Source organism: Actinia tenebrosa, unplaced genomic scaffold, assembly GCF_029948245.1.
Source record: "Actinia tenebrosa isolate PJP-AT-01 unplaced genomic scaffold, QUT_ActTen_1.0 PGA_scaffold13__45_contigs__length_12533684, whole genome shotgun sequence".
Lineage (NCBI taxonomy): Eukaryota > Metazoa > Cnidaria > Anthozoa > Actiniaria > Actiniidae > Actinia > Actinia tenebrosa.
In genome coordinates, this window is record NW_028292573.1 from 9519553 (window position 1) to 9537048 (window position 17496).

The 17496-nt window shown below is 38.3% G+C and overlaps 1 protein-coding gene across 1 annotated transcript; it reads right to left on the minus strand.

Annotated features, from left to right (window-relative positions):
- Positions 1-176: 176 nt before the first annotated feature.
- Positions 177-16825, minus strand: LOC116290096 (DNA repair protein Ku80). Its single transcript, XM_031697079.2, has 27 exons — positions 16808-16825; positions 16325-16438; positions 15541-15592; positions 14811-14927; positions 14669-14686; positions 13674-13722; positions 12623-12742; positions 11763-11895; positions 11494-11558; positions 10419-10536; positions 9537-9687; positions 9019-9128; positions 8865-8927; positions 8182-8319; positions 7726-7816; positions 7460-7520; positions 6745-6820; positions 6373-6440; positions 5919-5979; positions 5524-5594; positions 4380-4491; positions 4107-4179; positions 3633-3745; positions 2859-2955; positions 2469-2536; positions 1658-1729; positions 177-842 (listed from the first exon to the last, which is right to left on the minus strand). Exons 1-27 carry the CDS (start codon positions 16817-16819, stop codon positions 825-827), a joined length of 2241 nt encoding a protein of 746 aa, XP_031552939.2. The 5' UTR covers positions 16820-16825; the 3' UTR covers positions 177-824.
- Between the last annotated feature and the right edge of the window lie 671 nt (positions 16826-17496).

A 17496-nucleotide genomic window follows, 5' to 3' on the forward strand; every position in this document is an offset into this window, starting at 1 on the left:
GAAAACATTACGCTTCATGACAAATATATCTAAAACTGAATGAGAAACTTCGGGCTTATGATGATTATTCCCCTTCACAGCTGAGCGGTGAACGCGGCGCACAAAGAGCACGAGTGGACAAAATGACAGGGCCCTAAGCAATGATGGAGCTTGAAAGGTTAAAGCAAACGTGGCGGTAATGTGAAATTGTCTTTATTCTTTCTTTCGATATTTTTTTCTTCTTGTTGAAGGCATGTATATCATATTTTAGTTGAAAGAATACAGAAAAGTTCGGTAACAGTAGCCAGATAATGAAGGCTGGAGGCAAAACAGCTGAACGCGCTGTGATTGGCTGAAACAAAATCCACCGTTCAGCTGGTTCCAAAACAAATGACAGATAATCTGAATAAGCAAGTTCGTAGTATAAGAATTGTTTCCAGTGCGCATCACCTTTTTTAAAATCTTTTTTGTGAGAAATTCGGGATAAAATCGCATGCGCACGATTTTTAAACTACGAACTGGCTTATTAAAATAAGAGCTGTTTTCCAATAAGTTTTTAGCCGCCATATTGAATACTAACACATCGTCGTTTCTTATAAGAGTTTCTTATCTAGCCATGACCAAACATGAATTTTTATTATCTTTGCTTGTGAGAATAACTTTTAAAAGGAATGAAAAACACTTAGATTTCTTCTGTGCATTATTACATCTCTATCTTTATGCATTTGTCATAAAAGTGAATAAAGTTTTCCTAATACATATTTATATATTTTCCATAAATACACCATTGACACAACCATCTCATTGCCAAGTCATGCAAGGACCTTTTGTCACGGTGAAAGAGGCTAGTCCATCATGGCAAGCTGTTAAGAAAATAAAGAAGACAACACACTTAATGTAGTGGTAGGGTGTGGTTTTGCTATGGACATATACAGAGGGACCTAGGATATTTGCATCCCCACCATCCCCCTTGGCAGATTTTTGTAATATGCATGTGTTTGGGGCAGAGGGGTGTAAACATAATGAGCTTAGTGAGAAACCATGACGTTCATTGATGATGCCACATTTCCTCCTTCAAAAGACTCTTATCCCAATGACGTTTCATTACTAGAATACCACAATCCTTTTCAAAATATCTTTTACATTGAAATGTTAAAACTCCCTTGATAATACCAAGACAGTAGTGAAAGTTAGCATAACAGAAAAAGCTACCGAAAAGGATTTTGGAAGTGTAAAAATAAAATGTTATCACGCTTGGGGTCTATCAGGACAAGGTCACTGAGGGAAGAAAGAGAAAAGCCAGGGCTGTGAGCCAGGGTCCGGTAATACGAAGGGTAGATAGCGCTATCCGGCGGATAAACCTTATACTGTGGATACATTTATTGGGTAATAGCATCGACTTATCCACTGGATGAGGATTTATCCGCCGGATAGCGCTATCCAACCTTCGTACAACCGGTTCCAGGAGTACAACTATTGAGAATAAAGCTGCACATAGGCTAGATAAAAGGGTCTCTACTAGATCTTTTTGTAAGCCTAATTTATTAGTCATTCTGAGATATTTCTAAGATGGTATCTATTCCATTCCCTCGAACAGTCCCAGAATGCACCACAGATCTAACTTGACCCAGTTTTACTCAACCTCTGAATGGCAAATAAATTTCCCTTGGTTCATTACCAGGTCATCCGCATCATCCATTTCTTCTTCCTGAGGTTCTTCAACTTCCTCAGTTGTAACTTCGTCCAGAAACTATGAACAAAACATCCAAAATAATTAGCAATCATTCATTGAGCCCAAATGGGTACTTTTCGTCACTAGTAGGCTATAACTTGTAGCCTAGTAGTAGCTCATTAAATCAGAACGCAGCATTGATGATAGAAGACTAGCTAGTTGGACTTGACTTAAAAAGATAAGCCTCGTATACAGGAGCATATTTTTGAAATCTACTGAAATCTTAGCTAGTCGAAGGAACCAAATTACAAGCATGAAATACTTTGCCCGTAAAAATAAAAGAGAAAATTTATCATGGTGCACTCCCTTCGAAAGGCCAAACACACGGTGAACCTGTTCCGTACAACGTTGCCAGTAAACGTACTTTAATAAGGACGACTTTTCGTGCAACGATGTTGCGCTATAATTTGCAAAGCGAATGTTGCTAATATTACCACACCGCGCACAACTAACTTATTTTCTTTGTTGCGAAAAGTAGATAGAGCTTCTATTTCTTGTAATGAAGAAAATTCGTTGCGCAAAGGAGAATAATGCGAGCAACATCAGTTCTGCAACTTGCAACCCAACAACGTTGCGCGATAAGTTGCACCGTGGTTCTAGACAAGTACAATTTGAAGTTCCAATAATCGTTCTTCTACAGAGTACGGATATACCCGGCAAAAATTAACGAGAAATCGCCATCGAGAAGAAAAATATCCCCATTCCACAAGTAATAGAGTAGATCATTCGTATTCTTGTCTCGATGCAATTTTCATACCTTGGTTGCATCATCTTTGGTCAGACTACTGTCTGGAGATTCGTCTTTGTTGATCAGCGTGAGATGATCTGTGTGTTAAAAATATCAAAACCCAAGTCTGCTTTATGAAATGCAGTGGAATGATTGTAAAAATCCAGCAAAAGTAAAAGGTTTTTTTGATCTCAAAATTAAAGGTGTCATTCCGATCGGAAAATTCAGAAAACTAAGGTAATCCACTTTTCCCGCTCTTTTTGGTTCTCCCGGTAGACGCGTGTACTATTTGTCGGCGGTGTTAACCATTTACCCGGAAAAACCATTAGCAAAGGTACGATTATCATTTGAATGTTTTCACCCATTTTCGATTTTTACTCGATTTTTACTGACATGTGGTACTAATAAAAACGCTCTCACCTTTAACAAGGCGTAACCAAAATCCATGCCCTCTCTGATTGAAGATTTTTGACTTTAGATCACGTAGAAAATCATTGAACATCTCTGCTTCCCCTGCCTAGAAATCAAATTACAATCATATAAACCTTAAAATTTCTTCCTGACACGACAATATCTAGGCTGTTTGAAGTAAGGGGAACGGCTATTTCTACTCACAGATCGAATTGGAATTTGGCGCATTAAATTTTGCTGAGGGTGGGAAACGGGTGACCCTGTTGAAAAACCCTCGATTCTAAGGAGACCTAACAAACTCTACTCGTATGTGATGCAGAGTCCAGGAATAGAACTCGAGACTGACCTAGAGGTGGGAGGCGTACGTTTCCGCTATACGCCAGCCTTGATCGTCATAGTTACGAATGTTCTATTTCTTTCCCTCACTAGATTGTGGCACACGGTATCACATGTTGCCGAGTAAATATTAGGGTAACTCCCCCCCCCCCCCCCCCCATCATAGTGAGTGCGCCCGTCCCCCCTCCCCTCCAGCTATAGGAATCTCGCCACGTCCATGAGCCATTTTACTTTGACACCTTCAATGACATAGACCTGCTTTGAGATAGAGAACATAGTGCATTGTGGTCTAGCTTCAGTACAAACATCTTTTATTCATAAGGCCTTATATGGTGTTGTTTGTACCTAAGCTAGACCACAATGCATCCTGTTCATCGTACTCAAAAAAGGCCTATGGTTGGATGTCACCAAAAGATTAAGATAACTGCTCTACTCTGTGAACTATACCTTGATTGACTCTTGTCTTAATGCTACGACACAATCCATTGCTTTGGGGTAAAATTGGTCGCCAAAAGAATCCATGATCAGTTGTACGATACGATCTTTCATTTGCTTTGCGGCTGTGGGGGAAAAAAGAAATTAAACATGTAATATTAAGTACTAAGAATGGGTTAGAGGAGAACCAAAAGATCAGGGGGGGAAGTGAGGGGGGTAGACGGATTTGAAATACTCAATCCACTATTGTCAAGTGGGAGGTGTGGGTGAGGCAGATGTGATAACCAAGTACATAAGGATATAGTGTTTAGTTAATTGATGTGCTTAGATTAGCTACCGACTAGAGTAAACCGCATCTAATTCCCTACCCCACCCCCAAAGAAGAAAACATTCGTGAAGTCGCGTAACAAAACCCCTACCCTCCAGAGGAAAATTGTTCTATTTTGCAAGGAGTAGGCCTATACGTAGATCATATCCATATTTTACCTTCATCGAACTGATCTACATCTTTACGACTGATAAGCTCCTTGAAATCTGCCACTGGTTCCACGGTACCGACCTGAAAACATGGCGAAATTCGTTACACGAAAACTTGGGAAGCTGGAGATTGTCACATGCAGTTGACATTTCCCGATCTCTTTTCAAAAGATTTCCGAAAAACAAAGAGATAATACTCAAGGGAAAAATAACATGTGGTCTATAGGTTAAAAGGCCTACTATAGTACATTAGGAGTACATTGGTGCGTTGCGATGGCTTACCTCCGTAACCTTGCCTTTAGCTTGTGCCGCCATACTGAAGTCTGTTTCATCAGCAGCATCTTCTGTTCTCTGTCTCTTTGCTGCCGGTTCTGTTGTCAAGTCATTATCCACACTGGAAGAAGTGAACAGCAATTGACTGTGATTTAACATACTGACCTAACACTACCTGTAAGCATCGATTACCTCGCGGCCCTCTTTATCATAATTTGTAATTTTTGTCTCGATGATTTGCGTATATTCGTAATTTGTACAATGAAAATTTGTGATTTATCTATTTATAATAATAATAATAAATATTCTATTACACGAGGGTGGACGTAATAGTATAAAAATACTAATAAACCTGTGGCCCTTTACCCCTGATGGCTAAAATCAATAAAGATTATTATGATGATGATAGTGAAGATGATTATGATGATACATGATGATAATGGTTAAGATGATAATGGCGACGATAATGATGATGATGGTGGTGATGATGATGATGGTGGTAGTGATGATGATGATGGTAAAAATGATTATGATGATGCATGATGATAATGATTAAGATGATAATGGCGACGATAATGATGATGATGGTGGTGATGATGATGATGATGGTAGTGATGATGATGATGATGGTAAAAATGATTATGATGATACATGATGATAATGGTTAAGATGATAATGGCGATGATAATGATGATGATGGTGGTGATGATGATGATGGTGGTAGTGATGATGATGATGATGGTAAAAATGATTATGATGATGCATGATGATAATGATTAAGATGATAATGGCGATGACGATGATGACGATGTTGATGATTATGATGGTGGTGGCGATGACGATGTTGATGATGATGGTGGTGGTGGTGATGATGATGGTGGTGGTGATGCTGGTGGTGGTGGTGGTGATGATAATGATGATGATGTTGGTGGTGATGATGATGTTGTTGGTGGTAATGATGGTGGTAGTGATGATGATGATTGTAGATGTGAGGGAGCATCTTTTCCTCATTTTCTAAGTCACTGAGTAGTAAAGCCTTAACTTCCCGCACAACTAGGCATCACCATCTCAATAACTACCGTCATATTTACGTAAAAACAAGCAGTCCTTAACAATTGGGTTATTAATCAAAGCGCGAATCTCGATAATCGACCTGGCTTTAAAGATGTTCTCTGCAGCTTGTTGCGTCTTCTTTTTCTCTATCTTTTCCAACCGGAACAAATCCTGTATCAACAAAATAAGGCTTATCTAACGAGTAGTTTGCAATCATTTATTAGTGAATGAAAACCTAATGTAAATATAGGTTTATAAACCTTTTTAACTTGGGTGTCATGTTTTCCAATTTCAGAACACGTGTTATTCCCTTGAGAATAAGATTCTATGTTTGAGTTGTATCCATATCCATGGGTCTTTTCGTGCAAAGCCATTTAACAAAGAAATGATACTCTAGGAAATGACACGTGGTCTGAAATGGGCAAACGTTGCACCCAAGATAAAGAGGTCTATTAGACAAAACCTATTTTCCAAAGTGATGACAATTTAACTGACCTTGACCTTGAGACACTGTGTTGAACACTTAGCTTTGAACTCAGGACTAGGCTCAATATAGCTGAAAACCAAAGTGGATTGAGAGTTAACTGAGGTGATCAGGTCACTCATCGCCTTTTCTTGGTTAAATGAAGATAAGGTGCATTGCGGTCTAGCATGGGTATAAGGAACAACATTTCCCAGGGGATGACGAACAGAGGAGGTTTGTAATGACGATCAAAGGAAAGCTTGGGAAACAGGAAACAGTGTGAGGACTTATCTTAACATGTTTTGACTTAACATCCGCTAGTTGCCCCTCAGTCAACCGCTTTTTTGCCCCCCAACTTTAAAAAGTCACGTGATTGATAGTAAGCAATACGAACTACTCACTACACGGCACCAAGACAGGACCTGAAGATAAGCTGCAGTCTAATATATACATACTCTACTATCAATAATAATCTATTATTATTACCTTGCGATAACAGGTTCCAGTTCTGGTAAATCGTGATCGTCAGGGTTAAGCGCACGATGCTGGATGCACTGCAATGAAAACATACGATTTTTTTGTTTACATATAGTTTGATTTAATCGGTACGATTTTTCCTCACAACTGTCCCGCGCAACAGGCTGACGACACGAATTGCTCCGTGTAAATCCACCGTACAACTTGCTTACGACTGTAAATGGCAGATAAAACTTGGCGTAAGATTGTTGCGGGCGACAGTTGTGAAGAAAAATCGTACCGTGTAAAGTCGGCCCAATCATTACCCCTAGTCGAAAAGAGCATATAATACCTGGATACGCCCACCGTCAAGATCACAGTCATTTTGAAAGGGTTCTATACCTGAAATACTCGTTGTCTTGTTGGGTTAAACGTACACTTAGGCTTCAATGCCTCTTCGTAGTCACCATTCTCATGTCTGAAACCAAAATAATACGACAAATAAAGAATGACGATCGTCAAGGCACTAAGCAGACACAGAGAACCCAAGCAAGGGCTTCAATGCCTCTTTATAGTTCCCATTCTTATTACTAAAGCCAACAAGTAAAGATAAGTAGAGAATGACAGTTATATCAAGGTACTGAGCAGACACAGGGAGCCCAAGCTTAATCCATGTAATTTGTCCAGACAAAAATAGAATGGGTAGCGACTCTTTGATAACACGAAAAATAAAGGATACGTGAATGAAACCATGATCTAATTGCACCATCGTGATGTGTAGTGTGTTTAATTAGCACATTTAAGCATAGTTCATGGTTAATATTGACTATGATTCTATCAAGAAAAGGATTCATTTGGCTGGCCTTGGGTGATTTTTTTTTTTTTTTTTTTTTTTTTTGACATTTCCCCAATTCCACCTAGTTATCGATTATTGCTACAGATCTTATATATTAAGAGAGAATTCTTTTCGTATTCAAACAAAGGTTTTGAGTGTTAACCCAAAACGAAAATTGGAATTAAAACCCATACGAAAGTCTAGTTTTTGCCGCTTTTTGCCATTATTTCTCATTACTGGGAAAGATTTCCTCTTAATAATATCAAAGGCCGGATCAAATACCTGATTGCTTTGGTCAAATCCATTGCTGTTACTAGATTATCAATTGCCTGTAGCTGTTCGTCTAAGAAACATAAACGTACAAGCACCCTCGTTACGATTCATAATTCTATTTTTTCTTTCTTTCTTTTGTTTCCCATTTTTCTTTCCATTCCCTTTATTCTTCTTTTTACTTATATGTCTGGATTTTTTCCCTCCTTCCTTGATTTTTTTCACTTATTAATCCCTAATTTTCGTTTTCTTTTTTTAAAAAAAATCCCAATATTCACCTGAAGGCACCAGTTTCTTGTTCGCATCCAAAGATCCAAAACCAAACTGTCTTATGTCTTCCATGAATGGCAATGCAGTGAATAACAAGCACTGAAACACGAACAAAGGAAAAATTGTTCTATGAGTATATTGTCTACAAACTACCATTTGCATGCTAGCTGTATATTAATATTTCTGTCCAATTACATGAACAACTATCTGTCTTTCTATCGTATGTCTGTCCATCTGTCCATATATATATAGCGTTTCTGTCCATCTGTCTGCTTGTCTATCTGCTTTTCATTTGCATACCCAACTGCCTGTCTACCTGTATGCTATCTGTTTATCAATACGTCTGTACAGCTGCATGTCCATCTATTTGTCTGTCTATTGGGTCTCGGCATCTGTCTGTCTGTCACCGATGTTTTCAGTGTCTCCTACACTAGTAACCAGACTACACATAGATGCTGAAGTACCTCATAATCTTTCTTGATGTGTGGTGACAGGAAGCCAAGCTTTGGTGCTGCATTCTTCCTGAAACAATACCTTACGATGGCAACAGTATCTGATTCATACATGCCATTAATGAATGCTGATAAAGCTACGCCTGCATGCTGGGAAGAAAATATTAAAATATTCAACGCTCAACTCACATGTTGATTTTTACGGAGGGAGGAAACCGGAGAACCCTCGTAGCCTCATAGAACCCTCGTAGCATAGGAGAGAACAACACATCAAACAAACTCAATTCTAATGTGGCGACCGCAGGGCTCGAACCAGAGACCCGACCCGTTGGACTCACAGCAGTGAAAGACGACGCGTTAGCCGTGAACGCCACCCATGCTACCCAAAATATCAATATCATTATCATCAGCAGCAGCAGCAGCATTATCATCATTGCACCAACACCCTCATCATCGGCATCAGCATCATCACCATCACCATCATCACCACCATCATTATCATCATCAATATCATTATCATCCTCATCCTCATCACCATCATCAAAAGCAACACCATCATCACCACCACCAACACCAACACCATCATCATTATCATTCTCACTTCAATCACCATCACCGTTATCATCATCATCATCATCAAGCATTCAATACTCATTACTCCAATACTTATGTATTAATTAATCATCCATACTCACCACATCTTCTGGCTGGGCTGTGAATGCCACAACATTTTCACCAATAAACTGATACCTCTTGATCTAAAAAGAAGATTCACACCACATTATTTCCTGTAACGTACGCTATGTACACTAACGTACGCTGTAAACGAAAAAGTAAAAATAAACTTACATTATCACGTGAGGTGAATCCAAGGACAGACAGACACTTGTCAGTTGTTAACTTCATGCTGTCCTTGTCAATCTTGGTCAAAGGCACAATGGTTTTACCATATCGATAGCCTACAAAACATTCCCAATAAACAGCTTGATATCAAAGATATTAAGTTTGATATTTTATACAAATGCCCCCCCCCCCCCCCCCCACCCTCCACTTGATTTAGATGAATACCAAACTACTCTCTGTCCACTGAATAAAGTTTAAATAGTTTGCTAATGTTCCAAGTCAAAATTAGGGCAGATTAAGATTGGTCCCAAAATTGGAATTTGCCCCCAATTACCATTTTGGGCTGATTTCTGTCAAAATAATTTTTAAAGCTAAAAACATACTGGGACATGCTCTCTTGGCCCAATAACAAATGCCTGAGTAATTTGCTGGTGTTCCAAGTCAAAATAAGCCCGGGGCGGGGTGGGGTGGGGCGGGACAGGGCAGGGCAGGGCAGGGCAGGGCAAAGGGATCACAATCGCTACCTTGTGCAACATCATCTTTTTGAACTTCAGTCTGGTCTTCATCATTCAAGTGATAGGATCTTTCCATTTTAACTTCCATACTATCAGGGTTTGCCGAGGCTTGTGAAATTGCTGACAACTTCTTCCATGAAGCCAGTTTTTCTTCCCTCACCTGTTAAATAATTTGAAAGTACTTATTTGATGTGTAATATATACAGTATGAGTGGCCGTGTTGTATTAGATATACAAACTCGAGGTGTAGCCTAGAGTTTGTATATCGGATACAACACGGAAACTCATACTGTATATTACTTATCAAACGTCTAGGTCAGTTCCTTTGTGTTTTACTAAAATTTTCAAAATTAAAGTGAATCTGGCCAAGAAAATCCAACTTAAAGTTTATGCAAATGAACACAATTTTGTATCAGATTTACAACACTCTTCACGGTCGTGATTTCTCTTGTGTTTTCCTCATGAATTATTAATGAGTTTGATAAATTGTGTTACATGTGTAAAATAATAATAATAATGATGATGATGATGTTAATGATGGTGATGATGATAATAATAAATAAACAGAGTTTTATAAAGTATCAGGTTTATGGAAAACATGAAATGTCAGTCAACAAGCACAGAATATTTCAGAATCAGGTAATAAAATATCAAAAACATATTCCCTTTTTTCTGGTCATTCGATTTTCAACCTTAATTAAAGGTCTCTAGTGAAACAATCGAATACTTCGGGTCAAAAACAAATACTTTGGGTCCGAATCGAATACTGCGGGTCAGAATGGAATAGTTAAAAAATCGAGTACTGCGGGTCAAAATCGAATAGTAAAAAAAAAATATATATATATATATATATATATAAAACTGAGAATACAATAGAACGTATTGACTCACTCTATTGTAAGCATAAACGTTGATCTTGAGTGTCGTACCAATCTCTAATGGACCTCGGAAAACCGTGGTCTGTTTGATTCTTCGGCACTCAAAGAAACTTAGCATTGGTAGCACACAACTGCAGAAAAATAAATGATGGATTTTAAGTAGTTGTATACAATGGACCCCTCTCAAAAGTATCGTAGATGCAAAGCTAACATGGAAATACAAAAGAAACCACACTTTTTCCCATGGAATTTGTGGCATTTCTTTTTTATTTTCATGTTACCCTCGCATACAAGACAATTAGGGGGTCCATTGTGTTCAACAGGTGAATGAGAAGGAAACTTAAAAATCGTGTACTGTACATCGTTACTCCTTCGCCTCTCTTTTGCTCCAATGAAGGACGAACATCACTCCACCCATTTTCCATCTATTTATCCAAACATTTATTTATCCATTCATCTATCCATCCATCTAGCCCTCCCTCTATTCCTTCCTTCCTTCCTCTCTCCCTCCCTCTCTCCCTCTCTCCCTCCTTCCATCCATCCACATTTCACATTTTCAGATCACGCGTCACTCTCTTGAGAATAAGATTTAATCTTTGTTTGAGTTGTATCCATATTAAATGTGTCTTCTTGTTCGCAACCGTCAAACAAAGAAATTATACTGTACTACTTCACGAAACTATATTGCTTCAAAATGGTACAACAATACGCCCCAAGGTAAAAAGGGTCTATTTATCTAACCAACTACCAATCCTTTCTATCAGATTAAAAATCAACCACACCCTAAATCCATTGTTTGATGTAGGTTCTTAAATTCTTTGAAAAACCCAGATTCTTAAAGCCGGAGGCGGAATTGATATCAACAGGGGAGAACGGGGCTGAATCATAAACCCGGGAAAAAGCAACAAAGCAACTATAATCTACCTCCCTGAATTCAATATAATTTAGTATTTCGTGTTTTGCATTGAAACAATGGAATTTAGGGCGTAGTTGATATTTTAAACCAGTTCAAACGCACGGGCTCGGTTTTACATTAGAATTCAAGAATTCAAAACCTCGCCCTAGCGTTTGAACCTTTATATAATAACCTGAATGAGTATGTTTGCCCATCAACTTCCTCCAAAACATGTTTTATGCATTCTTCACCAGCAAGCTGTTTCAAGAGGACAACAGGAAATATTAGTAAGTCATACAATCAACTTTAATATTAGGTAGTATTAATTGTTCTTGAGGTCTTCAGTAAGAGTAATTTCAGTCCAATTCGTGAACCCATGTATGGATAGTGGTATATAAAGTTCAGTCTCTTTATTTCATTTTATTTTATATATTTTTTCCAGTCATCTTTACTGCATTATACCTGTTGTGGTGTCTTAGGTTTTCTAGGTGGGTGTGTGCCGTTTCCACGAGATGTAGAGGGTTGATTTCCATTAGTGTCTTCTCCTCGTGCATTATCACTATTATCATCGTCGTCATCATACAAATCAGGTCCCCTTAAAAAAGAAAAAAATACTTTATAAAAAAATAAATTCTTTCTTTTTTACTTTATATGGTAGTTGCCAGCATGCTGTAGCCTGCGTTTAGCCAGTATAATTTTTTTTTTCGAAATAACAGTTAATAATAAAAATTATTTTAAAAGAAATCATACCAGCTGAACACAAGCTAGCATGCTGCAATGGCTAGCACTATTGTCCCATTTCACTATAACATCACAACTTGCTGAACAATAATATTTTTAACTAATTTTACTTTGCAGCTGAATTAATTGGTTTGCTATGTATGGTTTTTAAACGTTTTATAAGTCCGTGTTTATTCTACAATGTATATGGTTATTACTTTTCTAATTTCTAAAAAGTACAGTTTTCCAAAAAAAATTTAAAAAAGAGATAACTAGGTAAAAACTAGTGTGAGCTGCGTCGGTGTTTCTAATAAAACAGAAATGATATAAGGGTAAATTTGACACCGTGAAAAGATGAAAAAACTTACTGACGTTTTGGAGAAAAAATCAAATTTTTTTTGTGTTATAGGAATCATTGACCATTTGTCTCTAACTGAAAGGAACTCAGTAAAGAGTCCCTGTGATAGGATTTTTTGTGTTGTTGTTGTTGTTGATGATGATGATTCTTAGCAATAAAACAAAAGATTGTTTTCATCTGACGTTATAATGAAACAGGACAATTATAGAATCAAACAAGCATTATGTTTGGTCAATGCACTTACACTAGAATAAACTCTGCTTCCATTTCTTTGAGTCCATTGATGATTAAATCAAGTTGATCTTTACCAAAAGGGGAGCCTAGGTCTGTGAACAGGTAGATCTTTTTTTCAACTTTCTTGTCCCTGGAGGGAGAAAGTTTTTGACGGTAAGGTGTTAGTAGGTTGATGGCAAGGTGTCAATAGGTTGATGGTAGGGTGTCAGTAGGTTGATGGTAGGGTGTCAGTAGGGTGATGGTAAGGTGTCAGTAGGTTGATGGCAAGGTGTCAGTAGGTTGATGGTAGGGTGTCAGTAGGCTGATGGTAGGGTGTCAGTAGGCTGATGGTAAGGTGTCAGTAGGCTGATGGTAAGGTGTCAGTAGGCTGATGGTAGGGTGTCAGCAGGCTGATGGTAGGGTGTCAGCAGGTTGATGGTAGGGTGTCAGCAGGTTGATGGTAGGGTGTCAGTAGGCTGATGGTAGGGTGTCAGTAGGCTGATGGTAGGGTGTCAGTAGGCTGATGGTAAGGTGTCAGTAGACTGATGGTAGGGTGTCAGTAGGCTGATGGTAGGGCGTCAGTATCCTGATGGTAGGGTGTCAGTAGGGTGGTGATAAGGTGTCAGTAGGCTGATGGTAGGGCGTCAGTATCCTGATGTTAGGGTGTCAGTAGGGTGGTGATAAGGTGTCAGTAGGCTGATGTTAGGGTGTCAGTAGGGTGATGGAAAGGTGTCAGAATGGTGATGGTTAGGTGTCAGTAGGCTGTTGGTAGGGTGTCAGTAGGCTGATGGTAGGGTGTCGTAGGGTGATGGTAAGGTGTCAGTAGGCTGATGGTAGGGTGTCAGTAGGCTGATGGTAAGTTGTCAGTAGGCTGATGGTAGGGTGTCAGTAGGCTGATGGTAGGGTGTCAGTAGGCTGATGGTAGGGTGTCAGTAGGCTGATCATAGGGTGTCAGTCACCTGAAGGTTGTTGGTAGGGTTTTTGTGGGTTGCATTGGGATGTTTATGGTAAGGTATGGCTTGCACACTACACTTATTAGATCATGAATCATAAAATAGTGTAGACAAGTAGATTAGAACTACCTTGTTCTTTCTCTCAACAAATCCATAGCAACAACAACAGCATCAATGACTGAATGGTGAGTTAAGATTTGAATCTAAATACCATTTTATACTCATAGTTTTCATACTTTATCATAGAATAGACATTGGTATACACAAAATGTGCATTTTTTAAATAGTCCCTTCACAATTCCTTGGGCTATCATAAAAGGTTAGGCTAAACAAAAAATATGAATGTGTTTCCTGTTGCATGAGAAAAATAATTGAGGTCGGTAGTGGAAATGAGCTTACTGAGAACCCTGTGGTGCATTTGGGAATGAAAAAAATATTAGGGTCGGCAAAAATCAGCAAGGAAATTAGGGTCAGTCACGCAACAGAAAACACACTTATTTTTTTGCTTGGCCTTACCATGCCTGTGCATTGAAGCCAGAATGGCACTGGCCTTGTAATGATAGAGACCCTATTTAGCACCTTGGACAATGATAAATGTCTCTATCATGCACAGGCTTGATTACCTTTCAAGATGGCGTAGATAATAATAAAGGGACTAATCTCCACACACAAATAGCAATGCATTGACTGATGATGAAAATGAAGCATGATATCAAATAAAGGAACTGCATAGAGTTTTCCAAGAAACCCCTTAAAAACCCTTTGTAGTTCTAATGTCTAGGGCTGCATTCATAATGTATGACAGAGGAGGCCAGGTGAAAATTTCAAATGTCCAGAATAACTCTTAACACCCCCCTTAAAGTCATGCAAAAAAATACGATCCCCCCTAAGCAAGGCTTTGAGTTTCTTCCAAAAATTGTGCATCCCCCCCCCCCCATTTTTCTGATAAAGATTTGTCCATCCTCCCCTTTTCCTACCAAAATGTTCCCGATCCCCCCTCAGTTCCACCTGCCCCTCCCCCTCCCCCCCCTCTGCCATACATTATGAACGCAGCCTAAATTAATCATTCTTGAAATAATCCATCATGATAATTTTGGACTTTGTCCTGGTATTGGAAAGGATACAGTCTGTTTCTTGAGATCCTGAAAATGAAATGTTATCATATCATATTTAGATTAAAAAGATTCTGTTATCTTTTGTTTGTTTTTAACGTCCAGACTATCAAGCTCTTAACATGTGTTAATCTCTATGTATTCTGATGTTTACCTGATGTTATATTATTGTGAAGGAATCTCAACAGCTCCAAGTCAGGAGGTCCTAGTTCCTTAGCAACTGTTATATTCTCATAGCCTCCATGACTCTCATTTAGATGATTTGCAGTCCCTAAAACAGCAAAGTACAATTACATTTGTTTCATGGTCAGCAATTAGTTACATTTTACTTACTACAAGCTTGTAATAATTGTTGTTAACTTTGCGGAGCCCCACCCTTACCGCCCATGTTCTCACACCCTCCCTCCTGTTCTTTGTCTATTATCAAGATAAGCATGGATATTCTATGGAAATACATATTTTCTCACAAATGAAAAGGAAGTCATCCCTGGAAGTAACAGGGCTTAAAATTCACCATTTTCCATACATCAGTTCACTTGTCAAACACAAAGCATTCAGTTGAGGTTGCAAGGTTCAAATTTGAATAATCCTTTGAAAGTCATGTTTGACCAGTGAACCGATGCATGGAAAATGGTGAATAACGGTTGGTATGTTGCCAGTCATGATGACCAGCCAAATTAGTTCTAGCTCTGTCATACCTCTTTTTTGGCTCAATGCTACTGGTCAAAATGATGAGCAGGACAAAGATTTTACCAGCCAATTTTCAATTCTGGGTGGACATTGTCCAGTGTCTGGCCATTGTCTTTATTCGAAAATTAATAAAAATGATTATAAGCCCTGTTTAATAATATTGTGAATAAAACCAGAAATTTTGAAAAACTTACCATCAGTTCCAAAAAGAATTAGGGCAAATTCATCTTTAGCATTAGCAAACATCTGAAATGACATTCAACACTTTATGATGATCAAAAGCATCATTATATCACTACCATCAATACATGTCACTGGGATATACCATACTAAGTATAATAAGTCTTATTCCAAAAAAGTCAGTCACCCAGAGAGCTACAAGGTAAACAACAAGGTGAAAATGATAAGAATTATGGGATGTGAATTTTTTCTGTTAGCACTTCCAGAAGATTGTTTGCCGAGGCCATTTACCATAGCAACTTAGAGAAGTGCTCAAACATCAACAATTAATCATAGGATAAAATGGATCTCATTATCATTCTTTTCACTTCTATGCACTGATCGAAACAACAGTCGCAACAGGGAAATAGGGCAACACACTGCCGTCAAGCAAAGAATAAATAGGTACCGACCAATTGATTTCACTGACAGAAGTATATTGCCCAATTTCCCTCTCGGGACTCTCTGATCAGCGTGTATCAATGAAAAGAGTGTTAATGCAGAATTTTTTCTGACCCATTCTTCGGCCTCACATTTTAGTTCTCTTGGTAACAACAATGGTGGTTTCATAGCAGGCCAAACTGTTGGGCAAAGCAATATAATTTTTCTTCTTTGGGAAATAAAACCTCTCGTCATGCAAAAACAATGCATTGTTTCTGCCTTTCAAGATGCGTCAAAATAATCAAATAATAACATACCCTCCCCAGCTCATGGATCTCAGATATTTCAAAATATAACTAGCATATTGTACTATCAAACCTTTCGTTGTATAATCATATTGATGGCCTTAATGGATGTCTCCAGTGGGGTCTCATGTCCTGGAGGGGCCTGATTCATGGACACCCCAACATCAAGTATGATAGCTACAGCATCCTAGTGCATCAGACAAGTAAAATATAAACATAAATATGTAATATATCCGTGAAAAAGTCAACTAACAAATTCGTACAAATTAGAGCAAAGTTTTGTGGGGTCTATGGTCGACCGAGGTCTACTGAACTTAAGAACTGTATGATTCTGCTAATAATTCAAAACCAAGCTGACATGAGCTTGAAGTCTAAATGTGAAACCTCGAATATTGTTTACCAATTCTTAATTTCCAAAACGGTGAAATCCTTTTTTAGAGTTCCTTGCTAGGTTTTCCAGCCCTTGTACTTTCTCAAATCATATAAAAATATTAATAATTTTGGCATCTTAACCATTAAACTTATAGAACTATTCGTTCTTGTTTAGAAAACTCACCTTCGCCGCCATTTTGGAAGTTTGAAAATTCTTACGTCACACGGGCAAGATCGAACTTGAGCCGTTTTCCCGCCACCACAATACGTCACGCTAGAATGTCACATCACGCAAAAGTCACGGAATCTATGAAAATTTCAACGAAATATTTAGTTTGCTTATTGTTTAAAGAACTGAAAAACTTGAAAAATAAATACTAGGGAATAATATGATCCAGCTATTTAGCTTTTAATTGACGTTTTGCAGAAATTTTAAGGTATCTATGCTCTTTACCCTTGTCCAGTAAACGTAAGCCTAGAGACTCCTAAGGTGAATCCCTTGAAATAGAATGAGAAATTTTTCTCAAACTTTGCGCAGTCGTTCATTGCACCACAGACGTTTCAAATATGCAATAAAAAATGGGGGTAACCATTCTCGTTTTCGAATGACCATATTTAAGGGTATCCTTGACCATATTTAAGAGTATCCTTGACCATATTTAAGAGTATCCTTTTTTCAAATGACCATATTTTAGGATAAGCTTGACCATATTTAAGAGTATCCTTTTTACAAATGGCCATATTCAAGAATATCCTTTTTATAAATGACCATATATATATGTTATTTACCGGCAAGGAGATCACGATAGGGAAAAACTGTGATAGGTCTTGAATATACGGACCGAGGCCGTTAGGCCAAGGTACGTTTTCAAG